Below are 26,858 nucleotides of genomic sequence, written 5' to 3'. Positions count from 1 at the left end.
ACCATGTGTTTTCAGACAATATAGTCCCAAAAGTCCCAAGAGGGGCATATACAGCAAAGACTAGACTCTCTAGATCATAGGAAATGAAGCCTTTAGTCACCCTGTTGACAATAATTAGATGAAAAGTAGGTGTAAGGAAGTAAAGGGCAGACTGTGAGTGGACAGCCTATGAACAGACTTGATGGACACAGAAATGGGGAGACTGCTCTTTTAAAAAATAAACTTTTTATTGAAGTATAACATAGAGAAAAGTGCCCAAATTATAAGTATACAGCTCAACTCATCTTCATAAAGTGAACACACTTGCATAACCACCAGTTGGTTCAAGAAATTCAGTATTACCAATACTACAGATGTCACTCTTGTGCCCCCTCATAGTCCCTACCCCTCCAGTATTAGCTATTATTCTCACTTCTAACCTCATGCATTATTTTTTCCTGCTTTTGATGTATTTTTAATGCCCAACCAGCTAAATACCACCAAGAACAACAACTAAGTTCAGGTGTAGGCTTATTGGCTTGCTACAGTAAGAGGGCATCTCAGCAACTTGAGTGCATCTGGTAAGAAGAGGGAGCAGGGAAAGGCTGGGCTTAGGTTGAATAATTCTGAGGAGTTAGGGGAAGTTGGGATCAGCTCTAAATTGGTAGCTGTCATAAGGCAGCTTAGCAATTAGGTATCTCAGTAATGTCTGTTCAGCAGATGGGAACAGCAAGGTAGTTTAGTTCAGGTGTAGGCTTATTGGCTTGCTGCAATAAGAGAGGGCATCTCAGCAACTTGAGTGCATCTGGTGAGAAGAGGGAGCAGGGAAACACTGGGCTTAGGTTGAATAACTCTGAGGAGTTAGGGGAAGTTGGGATCAGCTCTAAAATGGTAGCTGTCATAAGGCAGCTTAGCAATTAGGTATCTCAGTAATGTTTGCTCAGCAGATGGGAACAGCAAGTTAGGACTGGGGCATCATTAGTAAAAAGGCAGCAGTAACTTGAAGAAGGGGGTCATTAGGACATTTTACATCTGCAGCATGACCTTGGGAGAACTATTTTCTATTAACTTTGCAGCTGGCTTTATGCCTATTAGCAGATAATAGATATTATAAGCAACAGATGATTTTTTACTTTCAATCTTGAACTAATTCTACTCATTTGGTATAAATAAAATCACTCAATATACATCTTTCATGTCTGACTTCTTCCATTCAACATTTTGTTTGATTCATCCCTATAGTTGCATGTAATTGTGGTGTGCTCATTATTATTGTTTTTAAATCTTTTTTTGTTTATTTTATTTTTTTTTCAACGTTTTTTATTTATTTTGGGACAGAGAGAGACAGAGCATGAACGGGGGAGGGGCAGAGAGAGAGGGAGACGCAGAATCGGAAACAGGCTCCAGGCTCCGAGCCATCAGCCCAGAGCCTGATGCGGGGCTCGAACTCACGGACCGCGAGATCGTGACCTGGCTGAAGTCGGACGCCCAACCGACTGCGCCACCCAGGCGCCCCTTTTTTTTGTTTATTTTTGAGAGAGAGAGAGAGAGAGAGAGAGATGCAGGGCTCAAACTCATGAATGGTGAGATCATGACTGGAGCCGAAGTTGGACACTCAACCAACTGAGCCACCCAGGTGCCCTGGGTCTGGTGATTAGTAATGTAGTGTAATATTCCCCTGTGTCAGTATACCACACTTTACCTGTTCTGTTACAAGCACTGGAGAATTTTCAGTTCTTGGCTCTGACAAATAGTGCTATTAACATTTCAGTGTGTGACTTTAGATGAATATATGAACGCATTTCTGTTCAACATACACCAAAAGTAAAATCCTAAGTCATTTGATATGCATATAGTCAGCTTTAGTCGATTCTGCCATCATTTTCCAAACTGGTTGCTTCAATTTAGTTTTTCACAGCAGGTGTATGAGAGTTGCAGTTTCTTCACATCCTCACTAATGCAGGTATTGTCTGCCTTTTCATTTTAGCCATTATGGTGGATGTGTAGTTCTGCCTTGTGGGTTTTGTTTTTTTAAAGTAAGCTCTACACCCAACATGGGGCTTGATCGCACGGCCCTAATATCAGGAGTCGCATGCTTTACCAACTGAGCCAGCCAGGCAAACCTGCCTTATGGTTTTTATTACACTTCCTTGATGGCTAATAAAGTAGAATATTTTTTCCATGTGTTCACTGGCTATTTGGGTAAGCTGTCTTTTTGTGAAGTGCTTAAGTCTTTTGTTCATTTTTCTATTGTGTTGCCAGCTTTTGTCTTATTAATTTGTAGGTTTTATTTATATATTCTTGAATTACAGTCTTGGTCATGTCATATATAAGAATTGCAGTATCTTCATCCACCATGGCTTGCCTTTTTACTTAGTTAATAGTTTTTTTTTTTTTTTTTTTTTGCACAGAAAATCTTAAGTTTAATGTGTTCCAATTCTCTTCTTTTGTGGTTACTGCTGTGTCCTATTTTTTTGCCTGTTCCTAGCTCATGAAGTTATTCATCTGTTTTCTACTAAAACCTTAAAAAAACTTTCACATCTAGACTTGCAATTCATCAACTCAATAGTGTGATTCTTTTTTTAACCATATGGTTATCATAGTGACATGGTTTTATTTGTTTGAAAAGACATTGCACTGCTGTGTCACCATCATAATAGATGTAACTCTATATAGTCTGATGTACTAAGGACTGCAATCCTTTCTAGAGACTTGGGATGTCAGTGGGCACCATCTTTATGCAATCTCTTTGCCCCGCCCCAGGTCATCAGTGTCTCTGAGGAGTCTGTGTACAAGTCTGGTGCCTGCAATTTTGTGTTTGCTGTCCAGGGGACACATCCTTCATAGCCTGGCTGTGGTGGCCAGTGGGGCTGGTGTTCATGGGTTCTATGGGATGATAGCAAAGAAAGAAACAGTTCTTAACTGGCTATCACCCCAGTGCCCAGTGCAAAGTGAGCAGACGGAAACAGTGATTTCCCAGTCTTTCTCTGGAAGAGATATATTTGCATAATTTAAAAGCTGCTGCTTGAGGGTCTGGCTTTCAATCAGTCTGAATTTAGATGCTGACTGGGATTCTCCTCTTTGGGACACAGATCTTGTCACATCCTGAACTACTGGGAGCCACTAAAAATAAGGTAGGTGCTTAGACAATCACAAAGGTTTGGGTTGAACAATAAGGTATATCTCCTATGTAAGGACACTCCTTCAAGACTGGGAGAGGTGGTTGTTTTATACAATGCACTAAACCATTGCAAAGTGAAGGAAAATGGAAAAACAGAGGAATACGTTCCAAACGAAAGCACAAAATAAAACCTCAGAAAAACACCTTAACAAAATAAAGTGATTTACCTGTTTGGTGTTTTTCAGAGGAAATTGTTCTGTATGTAGCTATAGATTTGGTATGTCCATGAAAAGAGGTGAGTTCAGGATCCCTCTTTGTTGCCATCTTGAACTGGAACCCTGATAGTGATAGCTATATAACTCATAGGGAATAGAAAAAAGGAACACTAACAATGGGTTTTACTTAGGATTTGCCTAGATTAATGTTGGAGGGGTGGGGAGAAGAAGGGAAAGGACTATCAGAGGCATCTGTATGGCTTTTTCACACATTGCATGACCACGCTTCCTCCTCCCAATCAATACCCCTTACTCTGTAATCTATTCTCTTGCCCCTCAGTTTTGGGCAAGATTCAATACTATTGCCTATTCTTTTGTTACTATCTCATCTCATGGCTTCCTTGAAACCATATCCAATTTTTTTCTTTCTCTCTTTATAGCACTTTATGGGTTTTGTGTTTATGTTTACATTGCTCATTTCTCTTAGCTTCTGGTAATGGCTCTCTGTCCTTGGTGTTTTTTAGCTTGCAACTGTACACCAATGTCTCTGCTGTCATATGGTATTCTCCCTTCATGTGCCTGGGTCTTTGTGACTCTTTTTTTTTCTTAATGTTTATTTTTGAGAGACACAGAGCATGAGTGGGGGATGGGTAGAGAGAGAGGGAGACACAGAATCCGAAGCAGGCTCCAGGCTCTGAGCTGTCAGCACAGAGCCTGACGTGGGCTCGAACTTACGAACCGTGAGATCGTGACCTGAGCTGCAGTCAGACGTTTAACTGAGCCATCCAGGTGCCCCCCCATCTGTGTCTTTTCTATCTGCCCTTAATGGTGTGCTCTGTCCCAATACTTAGGCCCAGCTCAATTGTCCCCAAACCAATGCAGCCTGGCATACGGTGCATGCTCAGACTTATGGTGGGTCCCCCTCCTTTTCCTCTTTACCGCCTTGTTGCACCAGCTACATCTGGGACAATGTTGACTAGAAGAGGGGAGTAGATATCTTTGCCTTCTTCCTATTTTAGAAGGAAACTGCTTTTTATTTCACCATTAAATATGTCAGGTGCTGGTTCTTCCATAGACACTCTTTGTTAGATTGGGGATGATCCCTTTAATTCCTTACCAATTGAGAGTTTTTAATCATGAATGTTGATGTTTTTCAAAAACTTTTTCTGCATTTAAATAAGATAGGGTTTTTCTTTTTTAGTATGTCAGTATGATGAAATACATTGATTCTGAATGATACAGCAAACTTGGATTCCTAGGATAAACTCTATGAGGTATTACCATCTTTTATAGATAGTAGTTTCAATTTGCTATTTTTTAAAAGAATTTTTGCATCTGTATTCATGAGAGATGTTGATGTATGATTTTCTTTTCTTGTGAAGTCTTTTCCTGGTTTTGGTACGTGGGTAATGTTGGCTCACAAATGGGTTGTTAAGTGTTTCTTCCTAGAAGAGAATTTGTATAGAATTGTTGCTCTGTCTCCCTTAAATATTTGTAGAATTCATTTGTGCCATCTGGGTCTGCACTTTTTTTTGTGGGGGAAGGTTGTCAGCTACAAATTCAACTTTTAGGGCTACTCACATTTCTTTTCTTCTTGAGTGAGTTTTGGTAGTTTTTGCTTGTCAAGGAGTTTTTACATTTCACCTAAGTTGTTGAATTTATTGGCATAAAGTTTAAAATTCCACACTGCTTTAGTAGATCCAAATATTTCGGTATATACTTTCAGTTCAAAATAATTTCAAATTTTCCTTTTTACCTCCTCTTCATGGCTCATTTAGGAGGGTGATTTAATTTCCAAATATCTGGGGTTCTTCAGATATCTGTTAGTGATTTTTAATTTAATTATTTTCTGGTTATACGTACCTTGTATAGTTTCCATTCTTTTAAATCATTTGAAACTCGTTTTATAGCTCACAATATTTGCACCTGAAAAGAATGTACATTATGCTGTTGTTGGGTGGTGTTCTATGTATGTCATTTAATCAAATTAGTTGATGGTCTTTTTTACCCTTAACTGATTTTTTTTTTTGACAGTTTAAAACTTTAAGAGAATCTTAATAGTCAAGTAGCTAACATAACATTTTGCAGAGTTTCAGCGTGTCTTTGTTTAAAACTGGATTGCCCTTCACCTGGGTAACTCGGTTAAGCAGCCTTAACTGATTTTCTATTTGTGGTATCAGTTAAGTGTTGAAATACTTGAAATAACCATACTTGTCTACATTTATTTCAATTTTATCAGATTTTTTTTTTTTTTTAAGTAGGTTCTGAGCCCAACACAGGGCTCAAACTCACAACTCTGAGATCAAGTGTCGCATGCTTCACTGGCTGAGTCAGCCACGCACCCTTCAATTTTATCATTCAAAAAATTTTTTTCAATGTTTTTATTTTATTTTTGAGAGAGACAGACAGAGCACGAGTGTGTATGTGGGGGGGGGGGGCGGGCGGCAGAGAGAGAGGGAGTTACAGAATCCAAAACAGGCTCCAAGCTCTGACCTGTCAGCATAGAGCCCAATGCGGGGCTTGAACTCATGAGTCGTGAGATCATGACCTGAGCCAAAGTCAGACACTTAACCGACTGAGCCACCCACGTGCCCCAATTTTATCAGTTTTTATTTCGTGCATTTTGAAGCTATAAGTATTGGAGATAGAAAACTGTTTTACTGTTGGATTCTCAAATGCCAGAATACAGGTCTCTCCCTCCGGGCCAATTTCTGCAAAGAACTCCCCACCTCTTGCTGGAGGGTAAATGTCTGGTTGGCAAGGGCACAGGGGTTGGAGAGGAGGGCATGGGTGTATGGGGTTAAGTGAATGTTCCATATACACCTGGACATTAATTTCACTGCTTTCCCTTCATGTCTCACTCCTGTCTTCCACAGTATTAAGCATTTCTGAGACTGGAGCCAACCTGGTTACTTTTTGTCCTTATCTTCATACGCAAGCAGTTTAAATGGTGCCTGTTTCTGCTCTGATACAATAGCCACCCCACTTCCATCTTTCAAATTTTTGTTGAGATTTGTTTGTTATGGTCTTCCTCCTGTTCTCTTTATTGCTGTGGTTTTATAAATGTAAAAAATTTCTTTTTAGCATTTTAATGCTGTCCAGAGAGATGTTTAACAAAAAGCACATTTTCTAGCCTTTTCTCTGCTAGTCATTTTGCTTGGGTTGACCATACGCTGACATTTCTGTGGCCCTTGCCACATGTTCCTATGTATTAGCTTTTCCCAGATCTAACTCTTGAACCTACTTGCTGTTATTACCTGCCTTCAGGTACCAATCTGGTGCCAGTTTTACTCTTGCAACTTCTTTGGGCATGTTGCTTTGAACTTTTGTTGGCTTTCATTACCTAGGGTATAGTCTTGTACTCCATGACCAGTCATGATGCTTTCTCATCAATGAAAGTACAATGGGAAAGCCATGGGAATTTCCATATTTCGTTCTATCCCCTAACTCTGGCTGTCAGGGTGGGGGGTGGGAAGGAAAAATTAAAATATCAGGGGTGCCCGGCTGGCTCAGTTGGTAGAACATGCAACTCTTGATCTCGGGGTTGGGAATTTGAGCCTCATGTTTATTGTAGAGATTACTTAAAAATAAAATCTTAAAAAAGTTAAACAGATTATAATTTGGAAATGTGACAAGTAGTGATCACATATTCACTAGTATTTTGACTTTAAGATATTAAACAACCCATACAGAAGGAACAGCACCCAATGAATAGGTAAGAATTTTAAGAATTGTAAAAGTGTTCCAAGTACTCAACAAATAATCTGTAACCTATATAGTGACAGAATTATCAATTGAATATAACTGATGATTACTGAGAATAGCCAAAGGTCTTTGTTCAAATCAAGTATCAAGCCTAGGGCAACCCTTGAACTCTGAAAAAAACTCTTCTTCAACAATCCTAAAGCACACATATATTTTTTTCATGAAATTGGGATGTATCTTAGCAAAGTGCTTTTTTCACAATCGATGGTTTCTTAAGATCTGATGAAAACTGACATATCCCCTGTTGTTCCCCCTGTATTTTCACGTGTAAATCCCTCTTTTCCACAAACTTCTTTCCCATAATCCGTGAAATGCTTCCCAAGGACTCTGATCATATTTCAATTGTATTAAGGAAGATGATGCTTAAAAGAAAATAGTAAAAACTAAACATAGTTAAAAAAATTGATATCATAAGTTATGTATAAAAGGAAATTTGGAAAAATAAGCTATTTTATAACCATTTGAGATTTGGACTTCCGACCTCCCTCTATCCTCAAAACACACAGGTTCTTGTGATCATATTTGGCTCCAAACCCCAGTTAGATTCCATATATCAGGGAGTTAGAAGACATATGTGACAAAGAGTGAAATCCTGAATAGATACTCAGGTATGATCTATGAGGGTAGAAGGAATGAGAGGCATTCATTCATTATTCTAGAGATTGGTGAAACAGAATCACATCATTTGTGATGTTGCCTTAGAGTACCCAAACAAGTGAGACATTATGGAATGGCTAAAGGGCAGATGCTTAATCATCACCCTAATCATTGCATATGGAACGCTTACTCAAGGGTGGAGTCAAATATTCTGGAACTATCTCTTAAAGGCAAATGTCTTAATCTCTCTTCTTTATTCCTTAATAGAGATGAGCTGTTTCCCCAAAATTCATGTATACTTTTCCTGTTATCTATGTCCAGTTAACTACTTCAGCTTACCTTGGTCAGGATATATTAGTTATAACCCCATGTTCTCAAGCTAATAAGTAAGCATCCATATTTTTCATATATGGATACTAGTTATTGGTGAAAAACTGGGGTATGAAACACTAGGTAACCACCTGAGAACTGCTTGAGGAATCATTAACCATTAGTGAGAAAATGAGGGCTGCTCATTGTATAGTAAATTTCACTTTAGTTATGTACATAATCACTTTTCTTTCAACTGTTGCTTCCGCTTCTTGTATCAACTTCTAGGGGACAAATGTCTCTTTGAAGTGTCCTAGCTTCACACTGCAAGTGAATTATATGTGATACATTGCATATTTTAAGCCTGGTCATCCCAAACATACTCTCCAAATAGGTTAAAATGTTTTTATATAGCTATTTTTTTTCACATTTATTTATTTTTGAGAGAGACAGAGTGTGAGCAGGGAGGGGCAGAGAGAGAGAGGGAGACACAGAATCTGAAAACAGGCTCCAGGCTCGGAGCAGTCAGCACACAGCCTCTCATGGGGTTCAAACTCACAAAATGTGAGATCATGACCTGAGTGGAGTCGGAGGCTTAACCAACTGAGCCACCCAGGTGCCCCATATAGCTATTTTTATGTGAAGTACTTTCAGCCAAATATAAGAATAATTTTATAAATCAGACTTCTAGATCTATAGTGAGACCTAAACAGGCTGGGGATTCTGTGAAAACAAATGGCTTTTGGGGGGTACAGCAAATATTAAAACAAGAGATAAGCCCAAAGAGAAAAATACTAGAAATTTTCTCTCTGGACTCCTTTGTTTTGCTTAGCGCAGACATGAGTGCTGAAGAAAATTAAGGAAATGAGGTAGTGAGGAATTAAATACATTTAGATATATTTCATTTCTGCTATGTTTCAACATGGTATATGTACCCTATTTGGCTTTAGTTTGGTGGCAGGGGGTCATCTGAAGTGGTGAGATCTGGAAGAACCCCAATAGACCAGCCGCACCCAGGAAAAAGAACTACTTCTGTTCCTAGGCAGCTGCCTTAGGGGGGTGGGTTCAATATTCTGTAAAACAGTGTATGGGGTGTACCACACAAGTAGCTCCTCTCTACCACCTGCCACGTGGCCACACACTGTTGGTATGTTTTTTTTCATAAACACAAGAGATTTCATGCCCATAGTATCTCCCACCACTCACTCCCTTGACCTAAAACTAACACGTGCAATCACAGTTCAGAGAGAGCTCATCAAGGCTGGAAGGAAATAGGAAAAACACAAGGCACATGATTTGAAGAGAAACCAGAGTTTCAATTTCTCAGAATGTGAACAAGGGGAAACATGTTCTGCTTGCACAAATATAAAGTTTTTTGCACTTAAAAATGCGGGGTAGGATATACAGTTCTAATAACACTGGCTGAACTGCAAAGTACAGATATTTCACTCTACCCATCCGAGGAACCAGAACAATCGGTTCTCTGAATAGCATGACAAAGTGCTTGGTACTTAAATACTTTAAATGAATGAATAAATTTCAGTGAGGGAACATATCTGAATAACCTATGATCTCTCTCCTGAGAATATAAAGGGAAGAGTGATATTAAAAATGTTTAAGTCTTTCCAGTAGACCTTATTTAATAGGATCTTTCCTATGAACCCGCTGGTGGATGTGGAGGTTGGAGCTCTGGCTGAAGCCCTTCCCACACTTGCTGCACTCATAGGGCTTCTCTCCAGTATGCACTCTCTGGTGGATGAGGAGTTTTGAGCTCTGGCTAAATCCCTTCCCACACTTGCCACAGTGATAGGGCTTCTCTCCAGTGTGGACTCTGAGATGGATGCGGAGATCAGAGCTCTGGCTAAAGCCCTTCCCACATTCGTAGCACTGGAAGGGCTTCTCACCTGTGTGTATGCACCGGTGAATGTGAAGGTTCGAACTCTGACTGAAGCCCTTCCCACATTCCCCACATTTGTAGGGCCTCTCCCCAGTGTGGACTCGCTGGTGGATGTGCAGGTTGGAGCGCTGACTGAAGCTCATACCACACTCCCCACACTCATAGGGCTTCTCGCCAGTGTGCACTCGTTGATGAATGTGCAGTTTGGAGCTCTGACTAAAGCCCTTCCCGCACTTGTCACATTTATAAGGCTTCTCGCCTGTATGGACTGCGTGATGAATGAGCAGACTTGAACTCCTTGTGAAGCCTTTTCCGCACTTGTCACACTTATAGGGTTTCTCATCCGTGTGGACTGCTCGATGGATGAGGAGACTGGAGCTCCTCGTGAAGCCCTTCCCACACTGCTCACATTTGTAGGGCTTTTCTTCTGCGTGGCGTCTTTGATGAAGTAGTAGTTCTGAGCGCTCGCTGAAGTCCTTACCACACTGACTACATCTGTGTAGCTTCTCTGCAGTGTGGATTTTCTCACACGGATTACTGCCTGAGCTGTTATGTCTTTTCCTGCAGTTGTAATGGTTACAGGGTTTCTCCTCTGTATGAGCTCTCCGATGACTACGACCGACCACTTGTGATTTCCAACCACAAATGTCTTTGCAGTTACAGTCAAAGTGATCCAAAGATTCTCTCAACTGGCCATTCTGGCAAGTCGCCTCACCACTGACCAATGGCGAGACCAGTTCTGTTACATCAGACAAAAGTTTAATTTGAAGGTTCTCTGAACAATGGTCCGTGGGAGGACTTTCTCCTCCCAAGACTTTTCTCTCAGTGCCTTCTTCAGTTATAAACAGACTTTTACTTTTCTGAGGATCCTGGGGCTCATTTTTGCAGAAAGTCACTGAGGAGCCCTTTGTAGCCACTTGGCTTGGGACTTTCAAAGACAAATATTCTTCACTTGCCATGTTTTTATAATCATCACTTTGAAGAGTCACCATACTGCTCTTGTTTCTAGAAATACAGAAGATGCTTTTCCCTACTTCTGACAAAGGGAACAATCTAGTTCAGGATTCCTGTACCCTTCTCCTGGAAGATTCACAATACAATCCTGACTCTGTTATTGTGCTGGCCATATCTTCTAAAATTGGCCAGCAGAAAAGCCCCTAGGTAATAGATCCCTAAGTCTTTTTTCTTGAAGATTCTCCATAGAATTTTCATTCAAATCTCCTAGGGAACAAAGAGAATTCAGTGATAAGAACATACAAAGAGTAGATTTCAAGATTTTGGAACTAGAATGCCTAATGCTTGAAGATTTAGTAACTAGGAAAAGGTTCAGTCTCGTCCTTATAGTCATGTCCTTTGGGTTAATGTCAGAAGGAGAGAAGGCTTAGCTACATAAGGCAGAAATCTTGTCTCAGCTTTTAAACAAACAAAAAACAAAAAAAAAAAAAACAAAAAAAAAAAACTGTTCTTCCCCTAACCTTGCATAGGCAATGAATGTGTCCTTGTCACAAATAACATTTCATTTCACTTTACTTCATTGTACTTTAATTAAATTTGCATTTAAATTGGTAACCCACTTTAAAAGGTGCTGGGGATACAAAGAAGAAAATAGAAATTCTTCTGCTTAACAAGCTAGAGCCTACTAGGAAGAAAGACAGTATCAACAGTGATAACCTTAAGTATGACAACAGATGCACGCACAACCAGTCATGGGAGCACAGAGTACAGGCATTCAACCCAAACCTTGGGGAAGATTTCTGGGAGCAAATGGAAGGGGGGGGGGGAAAGTGAAAATGCAGAGAAAATATGACATGCTCCAGAAAACTATACACAACTCCTTGTGGAGGATATAAAACAGGTGACAGTGGTAAAAAGTGTGCTCTGAAGAGGAAGGCAGGAGCCAGAACAAAGGGCTTGGCGTGTACTATAAGGATTTAGGATTACAACCCTCAGGGATTTAAAGGACTTCAATGGGGAGCAAAATACCTGATTTTGTGATTTTAAACACCATCAGAAATAAGCAAAACTTTAGGTAGAGAAACAATTGCTGCAGCAAATCAGAAGCAAAGTGATAAGGATGGTTATCAAGACAAAGGGAGAAATTCATTGTAAATCACATGATGACTGACTAAACTTAGGAGGGGAAGGAGGCACCCAGCAGGATCCTTAAGTTCCTTACTTGAATTGACCAGGTATGGGGGTGTACTTGGTAAGACAGGCTGGAATGGGAAAGTGGGGACCAATAAAAAACACAAACTTTGCCTTGTTTAATTTGTGGTGCTGTTCTTGTACTGTTCAGTAATATGGGCCTGGAACTCCTGAGAGAGAACTGTTCCAGGAATGTAGATTTTAGACTTACTAGTATGTATGTTCATCAAAACAATTAGAGTGAGTATCTTAATATTACACTGAGGTGACAAAAAAGAAGTCCACAATAGTCTTGTAAAAATAGGCCACAATTAGCAGAATAAAAATGTTGAGAAGCTCCTAGATGATACAGAGCAGATGAATGAGAACTGATGGAGAATCCAAAAAAAAAACCAAAAAACAAAGCAAAACAAAACAAAAACCAAAAACAAATAAACAAACAAAAAAACCAAAACCCAAATGCACAGCTCAAATCACATACAGAGAAAAGGGCTTCCAAAAGACTAAGATCTCAACAAATCCTAGAAATTCAAATTCCAAACTCAGAATCAACAGTTGTAAAGAGAGGTTTACCCTGGAAACATGTTTATTAATTCATGTTAGGCATTTATTTCTTTTCCTTTTTTTTTTTTTTTTAGTTTTGTTTATCTACTTTGGAGAGAGACAGAGAGAGAGAGAGAGACAGAGTTCAAGAGGGGAAGGGCCAGAGAGGGAGACACAGAATCCGAAGCAGGCTCCAGGCTCTGAGATGTCAGCACAGAGCCTGACGCGGGGCTCAAACTCACAGACCGCGAGATCATGACCTGAGCTGAAGTCGGACACTTAACCAACTGAGCCACCGAGGCGCCCCTAATGTTAGGCATTTCTAATGGCTGGACAAGTTGTTGCCATTATCAGCACCACTCTCCCAAGCACCCTCTTCCCTACAAAAAAATGAAACATTGGGTGGCTAAGGGTAGTGGCCCCACAGAAAGCCTCAAGAACAAAATAAATGGTCTGCCAAAGAAAAACTCCTAATAGTATTATTTGGGCTGGAGAGAAAAGCAGAAGTTGAGGTAATACTGAACCTGCACAATGAAAGGGTTGATTAAAGTACAAAAAGAAGCAACTGACTCCACATGTGCCCAGAATAAGGCTCGAGGTAACCCTTGAAGTGGGATTTCTGATAAGAGAGATACCTCAGAGCTAGAGATTGAGAAGCAGGGCACATCCCAGGTAATTTTGCACTGAAAAGGCAACCTTAAAAAAGGGGTTTACAACCACCCACCATCTGGATTCTTATATCTGTCTCAAACCCAATCAGCAGAGGTGTCCTCTATAAGTACAGCATGCATGCCCCAAAGAGGGCCAAGCATCAGCTGAGGATACATACTCCAGTGTCATACTGTGAACATAAGCCTTTTGAAAAAAAAAATGAGACAATAAAAACAATATAAGCAGACAAAAAAAAAAAAAAAAGCAGAAAACTAACATAAATGAAGACTGGCATAAACTCAAGAAATAATGACCAGAGGAAACAGAATTTAAAAGGTACGTAATTAAAATCCTAGAGAAATCTGAGAGGATATCGCATCTAGAAAAACAACATAATCTAATAAAATATAAACACATTGCTATGAAAAATAATCAGAATTCTTTCAAATTAATAAAAGGACTGAAAAGGATTACAACTATCCCTGTCATGCCCATTTGAAATACTCAGGCCCTAGTTGCACAATCTTATGTAAGAGGAACTCTTATGACATCCATTCTACACATGAGGAAACCCAAGGTTGAAAAGGTTAAGTAACTTATGTCACAGCTACCGTCAAGCTGTCTGATCCTAAGGTCTACGATCTCAATGGGTCGAGAAGCAAAATGAACACATGGCTAAGATGGAAGACTGAGGGATTCTCCTAGAATGCAGAGTAAAAAAAGAGACAGATGGAAAGATAAAAGTAAAAGCCCATTTTGTTTTTTGTTTTTTGGTTTTTTTTTTCAACGTTTATTTATTTTTGGGACAGAGAGAGACAGAGCATGAACGGGGGAGGGGCAGAGAGAGAGGGAGACACAGAATCGGAAACAGGCTCCAGGCTCTGAGCCATCAGCCCAGAGCCTGACGCGGGGCTCGAACTCACGGACTGCGAGATCGTGACCTGGCTGAAGTCGGACGCTTAACTGACTGCGCCACCCAGGCGCCCCTAAAAGCCCATTTTGTAGTAGTTCCGTGAATATGGTGAAGACTGAAGGGAGGGAGAGAAATGATCAAAGCAGTAACAGATAAAAATATTTCTTAGAATTCACAATTCAGTGCTCACTGAATGCTAAAAATTGTATGTGAAACTTCAGGACTTCAAGGAAAAAAAAAATACCAGAAAACACACAAGCATCCAGACAGAAATGGCAGGTTGTGTGCAAATAAATGAGAATTAATATATTAACACCAAACTACCAATAAACAATACTGGAAGCCTGAAATAATTGAGCATTATCTTCCATTTGGAGGAAAAGTGATTGTGAAGAAGATGATACACAATACAAGAAATCGCAGTGAGCAAAGAAGTCAATAAAATAGACAGTTGAGTTGAATCGACTGTTGTTACATAAGAGAAAACTATAATAATTAACCAAGCCACTATAAAACAGCATGGAAAATCACCCCAAATAAAATACTTTAAAAAGCAAGCATTAGCTTTAGGAAAGGAAAAAAAAAAAAAAAAGGAACTGTAATTATAGTACACTACTTTACCCTGCAGGGAACAAGCGTTATGAAGTCAAAGCAATGTAAGCATTAATCGTGGATGAATGTTGGGGAAAATAATGTAAAAGAGCTAAATCCTCATTTATGATTTAAATAAGTCAATATAAAATATAAAATACTGATAAACTGAAAATTAGCAGTATATTATAATAAACATTAAAACTATACTGAGATACCATACTAAACTATACTGAGATACTATACTAAAACTAGACTGACCTAGCATTGAGACTGAAACTGGAAGCATAGAGCACAGGCATTATGTTTATATAAAGAAAATGAAAGCACAGGCCTCTCACTACTTACAGGGACTTCTTCACTCTGTGGTGCTTGCCTCATCTCCCAGGTTTAGTTGAAAATAATGGTTCAAGAGCCATAGTCACTGAAGGAAGAGAACCATGTGGACAGAGGCAGGAAAAAAACCCTGATAGCCATTATTACCGGCTATTTCTTTTTGGTGGTTTTGTACAATGTCTTTTTTACTACGGGATGGCAATTTCACATGGTTTAATCTAGTAAGTATATATGTATCTTACATCTGTGAAAAAGCCTTTTGTGGGGGCGCCTGGGTGGCTCAGTCGGTTAAGCATCAACTCTTGATTTTGGCTCAGGTCATGATCTAGCAGTTCAAGAGATCGAACCTTGTGTCAGGCTCCACACTGAGTGCTGAGTGTGGAGGCTGCTTGGGATTCTCTCTCTCCCTCTCTCCGCCTCACCATGCTCACTCTCTCTCTCAAAATAAATAAACAAACATTTAAAATTATTTAAAACATTTTTTTTTTATTTTAGAGACAGAACACAAGTGGGAGAGAGGGACAGAGAGAGAGAGAAGCCTAAGCAGGCTCCATGGAGCCCCACATCGGACTCAATTCCATGACCCTAGGACCATGACCTGAACCAAAATCAAGAGTCAGATACTCAACTGACTGAGCCACCCAAACGCCCCTAAAAATTTTTTATCATTGAATTTTTTAATGGGTACACATTTTTCTCTTATATGTTCCACTATAATTTGTATAACCAACACCTTCTGATATGTTTGGTGAGTAATTTTTTCACTATTTCATTTTATCTATCTATCTATCTATCTATCTATCTATTTATTTATTTATTTTGAGAGAGAGAGAACAAGTGGGAGAGGGTCACAGAAAGAGGGAGAGAGAGAATCCCAAGCAGGTTCTGCACTGCCAGCACAGAGACTGATGCAGGGCTCAAACTCATGAACCGTGAGATCATGACCTGAGCCAAAATCAAGAGTTGAATGCTTAACTGACTGAGTCACCCAGGTGTCCCTTCAGTATTTTAAATAATTCTATAATGACTTATCATTCTCCATGATTTTCAGTTGGAGTACTGATTATTTCCTTACAGTAGATACCTAAAAATGAATTATTATATCAAAAATGTTTAACTTCTTTGATTTAAGCAGTCAAAATGTTTTTTGAGAAAAACTGTCAGTTATATCCATATTTTACTTTATGGTATGAAATTTTGTCTCATCAAAAGTATTTTCTTCTATTCAGAAGGGGAGATGGATAAATCCCTGAATGTGTAAGAAAAGAAGCAATGGAAACTAGACATTGTAGGGCAAGGGATATTTAATGAAAATAAAGTCAAGCGGAGATAGTACAAGGCCAATGTGGGGAAAATGTGGGAAAAGACAAGAGTTCAGATAAGAAGGTCAGTGTAAATGGGAAAGACCACAAACTTCTGAAAAGGAAGTGGGGGGGGGGGAGTAAGTGACTAGAAAAAGGGAGATCAGTATGTGGACACTATCCTTTGAGGCCTTAGCTTTCTCCACAGACCAGAGAACTTCAGAAAGAACTCCGGGAATATTAAAAAAGGGACTCCTCTTTCATGAATTAGCCTGGGCTTATAATCTGCCATGATGCCTAACTGATTCCTTTGGAGTTTATTTTCCATTATATAATGATCTTCACCTTGGTCTGAGAGATCACAACTGGGAGACAAGAAGGATCGGGTAACTGTACAGAAAGCAAATTCAGTCCCAAGGGATGATTTTATAAGGGATATGGTTTTTAAGATAACTCAGTAAAGCTACATTCTCCAATTCTTTTTTTTTAATTTAAAGTTTATTTATTTATTTTGAGAGAGAGAGAACGAGCGAGCACGCATGTCAGCAGAAGAGGGGCAGAGAGGGACAGAGAGAATCCCAAGCAGGCTCCATACTGTCAGACGAGAGCCCAATGTGGACTCGAATTCATGAACTGTGAGATCATGACCTGAGCTGAAGCCAAGATTCAGATGCTTAACCAACTGAAGCACCCAGGCGCCCCTACATTCTCCAATTCTTAACAAGCCAAATTCTTTGGCTGCATAGAATAACCAGAAACATCCTTTGTGCCAAAAAAAAAAAAAAAAAAAAAAAATTAGGAAACATCAATTCCTAAACTACACCCCTGGGGCCCCATCACTATTTAAATTTGAAGAAACAAAGATTCTAATAGGCAGGTGTCCAGGCTCATGTTCTTACCTATGGAGACCAACTGTGGTTCTCCAGCGTCACAGCTCAGTGCAGCTTCCTCTGAGCAGAGTCCAGACAGCCTTGCCCTTCCTCAGTGAAGCCCCAAGAAACATCCTTGAATGTTACTAGCTTCTAAAACACTAAGCACATTTCTCCTCGACTGGCAACCATTTGCACAAATGCCTTGGAAGGAATGTGGGGTTGGTAGCACTGGACAAGGTAAGAAGGGTACACAAGAGTATAGTTCAGGGATATGAGTCATTTAAGTCAAGTTTTGTTGGAACAACTTTCTCTTCTCATCCACTTTGCTATTTTTATCCAAATCCTTCCCTTCCTGTCCATAACTCACCCAAGCTTAAGCTGTCCAGTTACTGAATCTTTCCTTGTCACTGTCATCTCACGACATTGCTGAGTTGTCTTTTCCACCCATTCCTATCATTATCCTGATAATCTCAACACCCAAGAGAACAATTTGCTAAACACTCTAACTTCATGTTTCTTAACTACTTTAGTGCTAATCATCTCTGCCTCATTTCTTCAAACTCAATAACCATAACCAGGGCCATTTTGCTATATGGACCACCCTGCTTTTAAAATATTAATCTCTTACTATCCTACTCTTTAAAAACATCTTCCTGTTCTTTCTGCTCTTTCTCTTCCATCACACCTCTTTTATCAAGAGCACCAGCTGCTAACTCTTCCTTTTTTTTCCTCCCAGCCAAAGTATACTTCTTTTTTTTCCCCCCCAAAGTATACTTCTGATTTCAAGTCTTTCCCTAGTCCTATCAATCATGTTCTTTCTACTTCTAAACTAAGTAGTTGAACGTTCCTGGAAAAAAGAAAATAGCACATATACACATACCATAAAATACTATCCTTAGGTATTCCCAAATATTTACCTCCAGCAATGTTTCCCCTTACCTCTACACTCCAAATCCCACTTAACATCTGCACTTGGATGTCTAGGAGGCACTTAAAATTTAATAGGCCCCAGTGGAACTCTTGCTCCTAAAAATCTCCATCAACATCTGCTTTTGCCTAGGGGTCCTCATTTTAGTAAATGGCCACACAACCCACCCAGTTGCTGAAGTCAAAGTCCTAGAAGTCATTTTGATTCTCTCCTCTCTTCCTCACATTTTATCCATACCAAGTCCTATCGATTCTATCTCTAAAACACATCAGAATCTACTCACTTCTCTCCACCTTGGAGATTATGATTATGAGCACAGCCATATTAAGTCTGAATTGTACCAACCTCCCAATTTGTCTCTCTGCTTCCACACTTGCTACCGCACACAATGAATTTTCCACATAGTAGCCAGGGTGATCTTTTAAAACATCACATCAGGCAGGAAACCCTCCAAAGGTTTGCAACGGACATCGAGTAAAATCCAGACCCTTCATCTTAGTCTGCAAAGCTTCACAGACTGGGGTCCTGTCACTTCTCCAACCTCAACCCAAGTCACTCCTCCCTACGTGTCATACTTGGCCGCAGTGACCTTGCAGGTCCTTGACAACATCAAACCTATCCCAACTTAGGGCCTTTAAACTGGCTGTCCCCTCTGCCCAGAACATTCTTTTCCCACATCCACACACACCTGGTTCCTTTTCATTCAGGTCTCAGCTGAACTACCGCTCGTCAGAGAAGCATTTCCTTGATGGTCTAATCCACAGTAGCATCCAGAAACTATCACTTCTCTTTGTTTTCATTTCTTTGCACTATTTATGCCTTATCTCATTTTCTTATTTATTCATTTGCTTTCTTATTTACCATCTCTCCCCACTAAGATATATGTTACTTAAGAACAGAGAGGTGTCTGATCCTTGCATCCTCAAGCAATGCCTGTCATTTAACAGGAGTCCAAACATTTATTTAGTTAACTTCACAGTGACTCTGGTTCCTTCCAGCGTTCTGTGGATGGAGCAACACTTCTCAAATTACCTCTGGTGAAGGAATACTTTCTTTTAAAAAGTTTCCAATATGTCAGACTTGTCACATTTTTGTAAAATACAATAAAAAAGAGTTACTAGAAAATAAAAACCCAGACATAGAAAATACCGAAGCCATTTTTAAATTGTTAAATTATTATTAAAATATTGAATTATTTTAAACACTCTCAGTGTCTCTCCTTGTGTCTTTGCAGACTGGTAACAAGCCGTCTGTGGGCTGCCACCAGCCTACAGGCCACACCTAAAAAGCAGACTGACAGAATATACATAAAATGAGAACGAAGTGAAGCCACAGAAGCAGCTCAACTCTGGGCCAGGGAAGAACCTGCTAACTTTCAGAACTCCAACACCTCAGGCCTGAGGCTGAAGGGGCTCTACCCACTCGTGCCTCAGGAAACTGAAGACAACCAGGCCGCTTGCAGGAACGATAGGACTACCCTACTTGTCACCAGTGGAAGGTAATGATGAGGGAAGGCAGCAGTTTCCTCCCAAGCTCTCAGGTCTCCACTGTATCTGAGGAGAGAGAGAGATGAGATTGGGCTCAAGAAGCCTGCAAGTTCCTGCGTGAAGGTGGGAAAGAAAAGCGGCAGAAGTGGAGGTTGCTGCCTCAGGGTGCCATACATACACCCGTGAGGACAGGGGCCAGGGGACCGTCAAGCATTAGGATTAGCCACTCCTTTCAACCAGACTTTCTTCTCAACCTCAGAGAACAAGGTTTCTTTATGTATGAGGCTAACCTCTCCCGTCGCATTCTAGATTCAATCTTCTTCCTTTTGAAATTCAAGTCCATCAATTATCTTTTTTCCCCTTTCATTTTTTAACCATCTTCCTTCCACTCAGTCATCTGGATGGTCTAAGACTCCCGCCCTACCTCAGCAATTTCAAACCACTTCAGATCTTGTGAACTCTTCTCTCCTAAATCTCCCTTCAAAGTGTTACCTCTTCTTTATTTCACTGCCACCATCGTAGGTAAGGCCCCCGTTTCCTATTCTAGACCACAATAAATCCTTACCAAGTCTTTAAAATACCAGGTTTGTCATTTTTCAATCCAGAGACTGAAAGACAGAGTTACTAATTTTTTTAAGATCCCACAGATAAAGTGGTGGGGAGAATTCCATGCCAAGAATGGAAAGGATATGTTGATGGACTACTCACTCTGCAGTAGACTAAAGATTCCGGGATAAGAAATGGTAGGACAGTGGGCCACATGAAAGGTATCAGCGTGATAAAGGGAAAGAAAATAGTGGTTCTGCCAAAGACAAAGCTGGGGGAAGGAATCTGAATAATGAACAGTCTCCCCTGATATCAGTGGAGCTAATGAATTACACCCAAGGTAGACTCAGTATCCTGAAGGCTAACCAAAGGGAAAGGTCATGGGACTAGCAGTTTCCTGTTCCCACCTGACAAATGTCAAACTCCTTAAAACTATTTATATCATGTAACTTTCCACTTCCTTTCCAGAGCCCATCCTTGCTGGATCCAACAATTTACTCAGAGGCAGGAAAACAGTAATGCAGAAGTCAGGAGGTAGACAAGTGCTGTCGTCAGACTAGATTACCTGCAGTTAACCAAATGTCATGCTGTAATCTAGAATAGCCCTTTACATGCTGCTTCTGTCCTGACTTTTATTTCTTCCATTCATCTTGCAACTCCTTTCAGTTTCAAGACAATCAACAACTGCCTTTCTGAAGCGTGAGGATAAGTTAAATGCCTCTTCCTTCAAGATCTCATACTATTTTTCACATATCTCTACCATAGCTATAAAGTCTGTCTTCCAAATTGGCTACAAGATTCTAAAGGATAGGGGCCATGTTCAAATAATCTTTAAATCCCCAGCAACTAGCACAACTGACTAGGGATCTAAACGATAGTTACAAATTCACATTCAACTTAAATGAATGATGAAAAGATACAAGTATACGTGAACTTTGAGATCATCAAGGTAAACACTCTAATTTTACAGATGAGAAGACCAAGGCTCATGATAGTGAAGTGACTTACTCAAGGTCACAGAGGGAGGGGTTAAATTGGGACTCCTGCCTTTCAGAATCAAGGACAATGTCTGGTACATAAGAGAACACTCAATAAGTATTGGTGGAATAAAGTCTTTCTTTAAATTCAAAAGTTATTAATATATACCAGAATTTCAAAATTCCACTATATTAGCAATCCCCAACTTCATGATAAATAATCTTCATCAGGGCCTAGGTAGAGGAAAAGGAAGGAAAATATATAGAGCACAGGGTTTCATTCACATTAATTTCCCTTGAAGTCCTCAATTCCTTTTCAAGGCACAGAGATGGCATGCTCTCAGGACCTTGGGGCAGCTTACTGTCCTCTAAACAGATCTTTATAAGAGCTCATGGTCTCTTCCTATGTATCTAAGAACTGTATTTGCCAAGCAAAAAGATGGTCTTTCTGGTGGTGGTGCAAAGAACCAATTACTTCTTCCTTAAAATCCAGCCTGATATTTTATTCAAGTAACTTCTGATATAATTCACCTGTTTAGTTATGGAGAGGGAAGAGCATAGAGTTAGAAGACATGGGGTTTCCTTCTGACTCTGCTGCTTCTGCAACAGGGGACATGGTGCTTTCCTTCAGCTCCCTCAGATTTAGAGCTCTCTGTAAAATGCCAGTCCCAAGGCAGAGAGGGGGCTGGCGGACCCCTCCCATTTCAAACATTCTGTGATTCTAAGTGTTAACCTCGAGGTAACTTTCGAGGAATGGTTTTATGGAGACAAATGAGAAATCAGTTTTTACAAAAGTACTACTCAGTAATTTAACAATTTATTGGACCAATTAAACATGTAGGTATGTTGGTGAAGGGAACAAAGCAACCAGAGCATAAAAGATAAATAACCCATCTTACCTACCTTAATGACGCTCACGTTAAGTTTATAGAGATATATCTCACAACAAATCCAACAAATCTTTGGATGTACAGAGGCCAATAAGATTAAAGAAAAAAAAAAGTGAAACTCTCCTTTTAGTAGGTTTGGGGTGAGGGTAGTGTCTATGAATCTGAATTCTTTTTTTTTTTTTTTTAATTTTTTTTTTTTCAACGTTTATTTATTTTTGGGACAGAGAGAGACAGAGCATGAACGGGGGAGGGGCAGAGAGAGAGGGAGACACAGAATCGGAAACAGGCTCCAGGCTCTGAGCCATCAGCCCAGAGCCTGACGCGGGGCTCGAACTCCCGGACCGCGAGATCGTAACCTGGCTGAAGTCGGACGCTTAACCGACTGCGCCACCAAGGCGCCCCATGAATCTGAATTCTTAAAAACCACCACAGTAACTCTGATGAACAGCTTGGTTAAGAAGTATTACTGGGAGTGATTTGGTAACAACTGTGCTGGCATTTACCAAACTTTTTAATGTTTAATAAATGGTTATTATTAAGATGTGTATTCTTTTACACACAGAATGTGCTCATGCAGAAAAGCACCACAATTTATAATTCTGTTTGTTCTCCTGACACCACTTAGCACTGGCTGGAACAGGTGAGAACTCTGAATAACTTTCAATGCGAGTGAAATGCCTTGGCAGGAAAAGGGAGGCTTTGAGAGAGGACCAGGCAAAGACGCTGTGTGGACTCTTTCAATGGAAGAGCACAGCGCAGTGCTCTGGGGAGTGGGCCAAGTTCATGGAGCTAGGGTGGTTCAGTGAAAACTGATGTGGAATTTAAAGTAAGCGGCCACCTGTGCAGACTCTGGCGACATCATCTGGTAGCTATATGCCCTTAGCATATTAATGTTCTTACACCCATATGTATACAATATTTTAGGTCTCACACCGACGTCTGACAATAAAAAGATCGTACAGAACAAAGACAGGACCTGACACCAGATGAGCACTCAATTCATGCTAATGTTCTTTCTTTGTTCCAAGCTAGAAAGGTTCTGTCCATTCTCAGAGAGATGGCATTTTCACAGAGAAGAAACCCCAACTCACCTACCCGGCACTAGGTCATTTCCTCCTCTCTGGAAGGTCACCGTCCTGGAAAAGTGGCGTCAGGGAAAGAGAAACAGCCATGAAAATCAAGTCCACCTTGCAGGATACAGACCAGCCAGTCCAGCAAGACTGTAGGAAAAAAGTTACTGAGCTCCTGCTACGAACCCCTTTTCAGTAGCCCTTCCCACGCCATCTCCCGAGCTTTCTTTCTAGTCTCTCCGTGCTGCCCCTCCCTCACCTCTCTCCACACGGCTTTGGATTGAACAGGCCAAGCCTCTCCCCCAAACCCACGAAGGTAAGTAAATCCCGCTGCTCCCAGCAACACTAGGATGTGTCCCTTTCCTCAGGGATTCTGATTTCTGTCCTGAAGTTCTAGAAAGAGCAGTAGGAGCTCTCAGCTTGGATGCTTGGCCTCAGAATGGATTTCCACTACCCGAGGCGCTTTCCCCGACCTGCCTCATTTCTGGGGTGTGAGGACAGTGCTGTGGGGACAGAAACCTAGGTCTCTCAAAGGGGCCCCTCTCGGTCGCCTAACATCCACCGCAAACACTGGAATAAGGCCAGTCACCGGCACAGAAATGGCCGGTACGGCCAACTTCGAAGCCTCCAGGCCGGCCAATGCCAGAGCTAAGCCGGGCGAGAGAGATGGGCCCCTCGGAGCCGCAGCCACTTCTGCGCTGGGGGCCGTTTAGTGTCAGGTGATCGCGGTCCGGCCAGGCGAACACAGAGGCGGTCGCGACTCCCACCCCCCCATCCACCTCTCCACCCCCCCCCACCCCCACACCCCCACACGTGCGGTCCCGGGCCGCACCTCCTCTTGGTCGCTAGCCCTCTCACAGCCGCCCAGCCAGGCTTTCGGGTCTCAGCGGTCCTGCGCCACCACCGCGTCACTCCCACATCCCAACCACAGAATGCCTCCCTGCCCGCAGCGTTGCCTGTCCTGCGCGTCTCACCTCCCACGTGGAATCCTACACCTGCAAGCGCAGTATTCCCGAGACTGACCCGCGTCCGCGCCTAAGGGCCCCCAACTACAAGTCCCAGAAAGCTGCGGGCCGGTCGTACCCACTTCCGGCGCACACTTCCGGCGAAGGTCCGGGCCAGTTCCCGGCTGCGGGGGTTCAGTGGGTAGCTGTCCTTTGAGGTTAGAGACTAGTTTGTTTAAGTTATCTTATTACTATTTTTATTTATTTTTTTTTTTATTTTTTTTTAAATTTTTTTTTCAACGTTTATTTATTTTTGGGACAGAGAGAGACAGAGCATGAATGGGGGAGGGGCAGAGAGAGAGGGAAACACAGAATCGGAAACAGGCTCCAGGCTCTGAGCCATAAGCCCAGAGCCTGACGCGGGGCTCGAACTCGCGGAGCGCGAGATCGTGACCTGGCTGAAGTCGGACGCTTAACCGACTGCGCCACCCAGGCGCCCCTTCTTATTACTATTAAAAAAAAAAACTTTTTAATGTTTATTTATTTTGAGAGAGAGAGAGAGAGCGTGAGAGGGGAAGGGACAGAGAGAGGGAGAGAAGAATCCGAAGTTGGCTCCAAGGTTGGAGCTGCCAGCACAGAGCCCTACGTAGGCTCCAGCTCACAAAGGATGAGAGTGTAACCTGAGCTGGAGTTGAGGCCTAACCGACTGAGCCACCCAGGCACTCCTTATTATTATTATTTTTTTATTATAAGTGTGTCAGTTATTTTAGGAATACCCATTGAAGTGTTCTTAGTTTTTGAAGTGTTACTGGTGTGAAAAGAACGTAAAGATATCACCTGTAATTTTGTCTTTACCCTTAAAAATATTTTGAAATGAATATATGCTATTTGGCCTCACCGTCTTGGCTCCAAAGTTCATTCATATGGCAAACATGAGGGCCTACGATGTTCCAGGAACTGTCGAGGGAGGGTGGTGTAACCCCATTTTGCAGCTTTTACATTTTAGAAGTTTCAAGAAGCATACTCAGTGTCTCATCATAAGGGTAAAGTATGGATTCAAGTCCAGATTTTTTTTCTGAATGTTCCAGAGCACGTGTTATTCACACTTGATTCCCTTTATTATTCCCCTGTGTTTCCAAATAATTTTCCCCTTGAAAACTTGGTTTTCTCATTTATGAAAGGGACCCAGTAACCACAGCCCTTTTCGAGGAAGCCCCCAGGAAGGCAAAGGGGGTTAAAGTGTTTCAGAAACTTTCCAGGCTTCTAGATGGTTGAAGGTAACTATCACCGAATTATGGTGCATTATACTTAGAAAATGTCAGGAGGTGTTTGTAGGGATGAGTTGAGGGGCCTCAGGCGGGGTTGTTAGGGGGACAAAGACCTTCACCTTGTGTTCTGCGCAGTTTAGAATCCCTGGAGAATGATCCCTGGGGAATTTCCTCCCAGGGTGGTGCTGGGACCTTGGGATGTGTGTTGAACGGCATTCTGCTGACAGTGATCAGCCTGCCTACAAACATATACGCCATACTCATTCACACAAACTATATACATACACACAATCTGTACCCCTTCACAGCATGTTCCCACACAACCACATTCATACATAGCGTGTGCTCACACTCACCCATTATTGTCTGTGCGAGAACACATTATTATTCCCCAATTTGTTTCAGTTCATGTATTTTAAAAATTTTTATTTTGAAAGAATTATAGATTCACAGGAAGTTGGAAAAAATGTACAGGGAAGTCCCCGTGTCCTTCACCTAGTTTCTCCTAATGGCAGCATCTTACATAAATAAATTTTGTAATTTTCAGGATATAGATCCTGTATGTGTTTTGTTAAGTTTATACCTTAATATTTAATTTTCTTATGCTATAAGTGATATTGTGTTTTTAATTTCAGATTTCACATATTTATTGTTTAGTATATAGAAAATTGATTAATTTTTGTGTGCTGATCTTGTGTAAGACTCTGCTGAACTTAGTGCTTATCAGAGGGTTTTCTTTAAAAAAATTTTTTTTAATTAATTTTTTTTTTTTTTATTTTTTTTTTAAATTTTTTTTTTTAACGTTTATTTATTTTTGGGACAGAGAGAGACAGAGCATGAACGGGGGAGGGGCAGAGAGAGAGGGAGACACAGAATCGGAAACAGGCTCCAGGCTCCGAGCCATCAGCCCAGAGCCTGACGCGGGGCTCGAACTCACGGACCGCGAGATCGTGACCTGGCTGAAGTCGGACGCTTAACCGACTGCGCCACCCAGGCGCCCCAAAAAAATTTTTTTTTTAAATCATTATTTATTTTTGAGAGAGAGAGAGCGTGAGCAGGGGAGGGGCAGAGAGAGAGGGAGACACAGAATCCACAGTAGGCTCCAGGCTCTGAGCTGTCAACACAGAGCCCCACAGGGGGCTCAAACTCATGGACCATGAGATCATGACCTGAGCCAAAGTCAGAGGCCCAACCGACTGAGCCACCCAGGCACCCCCAGAGGGTTTTCTTTTTTAAATGCTTTTTTGACATTTTTCACATAGAGAATTATGTCATCTACAATTAGAGATCGTTTACCTTCTTTATTTCCAATCTATATTCCCTTTATGTTTTTTCTGACCTATTGCATGAGCTAGAATTTCCAGCACTATGATGAACAAGCTGATGAGAATAGACATCCTTGTTTGTTCCTCCCCCCACCCCCTTAGGGAGAAAGCATTTGAACTTTTACCATTAACTTTGGTGTTACTTTAGGTCTTTATCAATTTGAGGAAATTCCTTTCTATTCATAGTT

The 26,858-nt window shown here is 41.1% G+C and overlaps 1 protein-coding gene across 2 annotated transcripts; it reads right to left on the bottom strand.

Annotated features, from left to right (window-relative positions):
- Positions 1–8,607: 8,607 nt before the first annotated feature.
- ZNF239 (zinc finger protein 239) lies at positions 8,608–24,171 on the bottom strand. 2 transcript variants are annotated; one of them, XM_047073125.1, is made up of 3 exons: positions 24,108–24,171; positions 23,159–23,283; positions 8,608–11,104 (listed from the first exon to the last, which is right to left on the bottom strand). In XM_047073125.1, the coding sequence occupies exon 3, from the start codon at positions 10,873–10,875 to the stop codon at positions 9,622–9,624; it is 1,254 nt and encodes a 417-aa protein (XP_046929081.1). In that variant the 5' UTR covers positions 10,876–11,104; positions 23,159–23,283; positions 24,108–24,171; the 3' UTR covers positions 8,608–9,621. The 2 variants fall into 2 exon arrangements, with proteins under 2 accessions (XP_046929081.1, XP_046929080.1); XM_047073124.1 differs by having other exon boundaries at positions 23,159–23,199; positions 24,108–24,165.
- Positions 24,172–26,858: the final 2,687 nt, after the last annotated feature.

Source organism: Lynx rufus, unplaced genomic scaffold (genome assembly GCF_022079265.1).
Source record: "Lynx rufus isolate CCGP_SWC_20201006 ecotype Redwood Valley unplaced genomic scaffold, mLynRuf1.p SCAF_11, whole genome shotgun sequence".
Lineage (NCBI taxonomy): Eukaryota > Metazoa > Chordata > Mammalia > Carnivora > Felidae > Lynx > Lynx rufus.
Note: the sequence above shows the minus strand (reverse complement) of the source record. Positions and strands in the feature narration are given on the sequence as shown.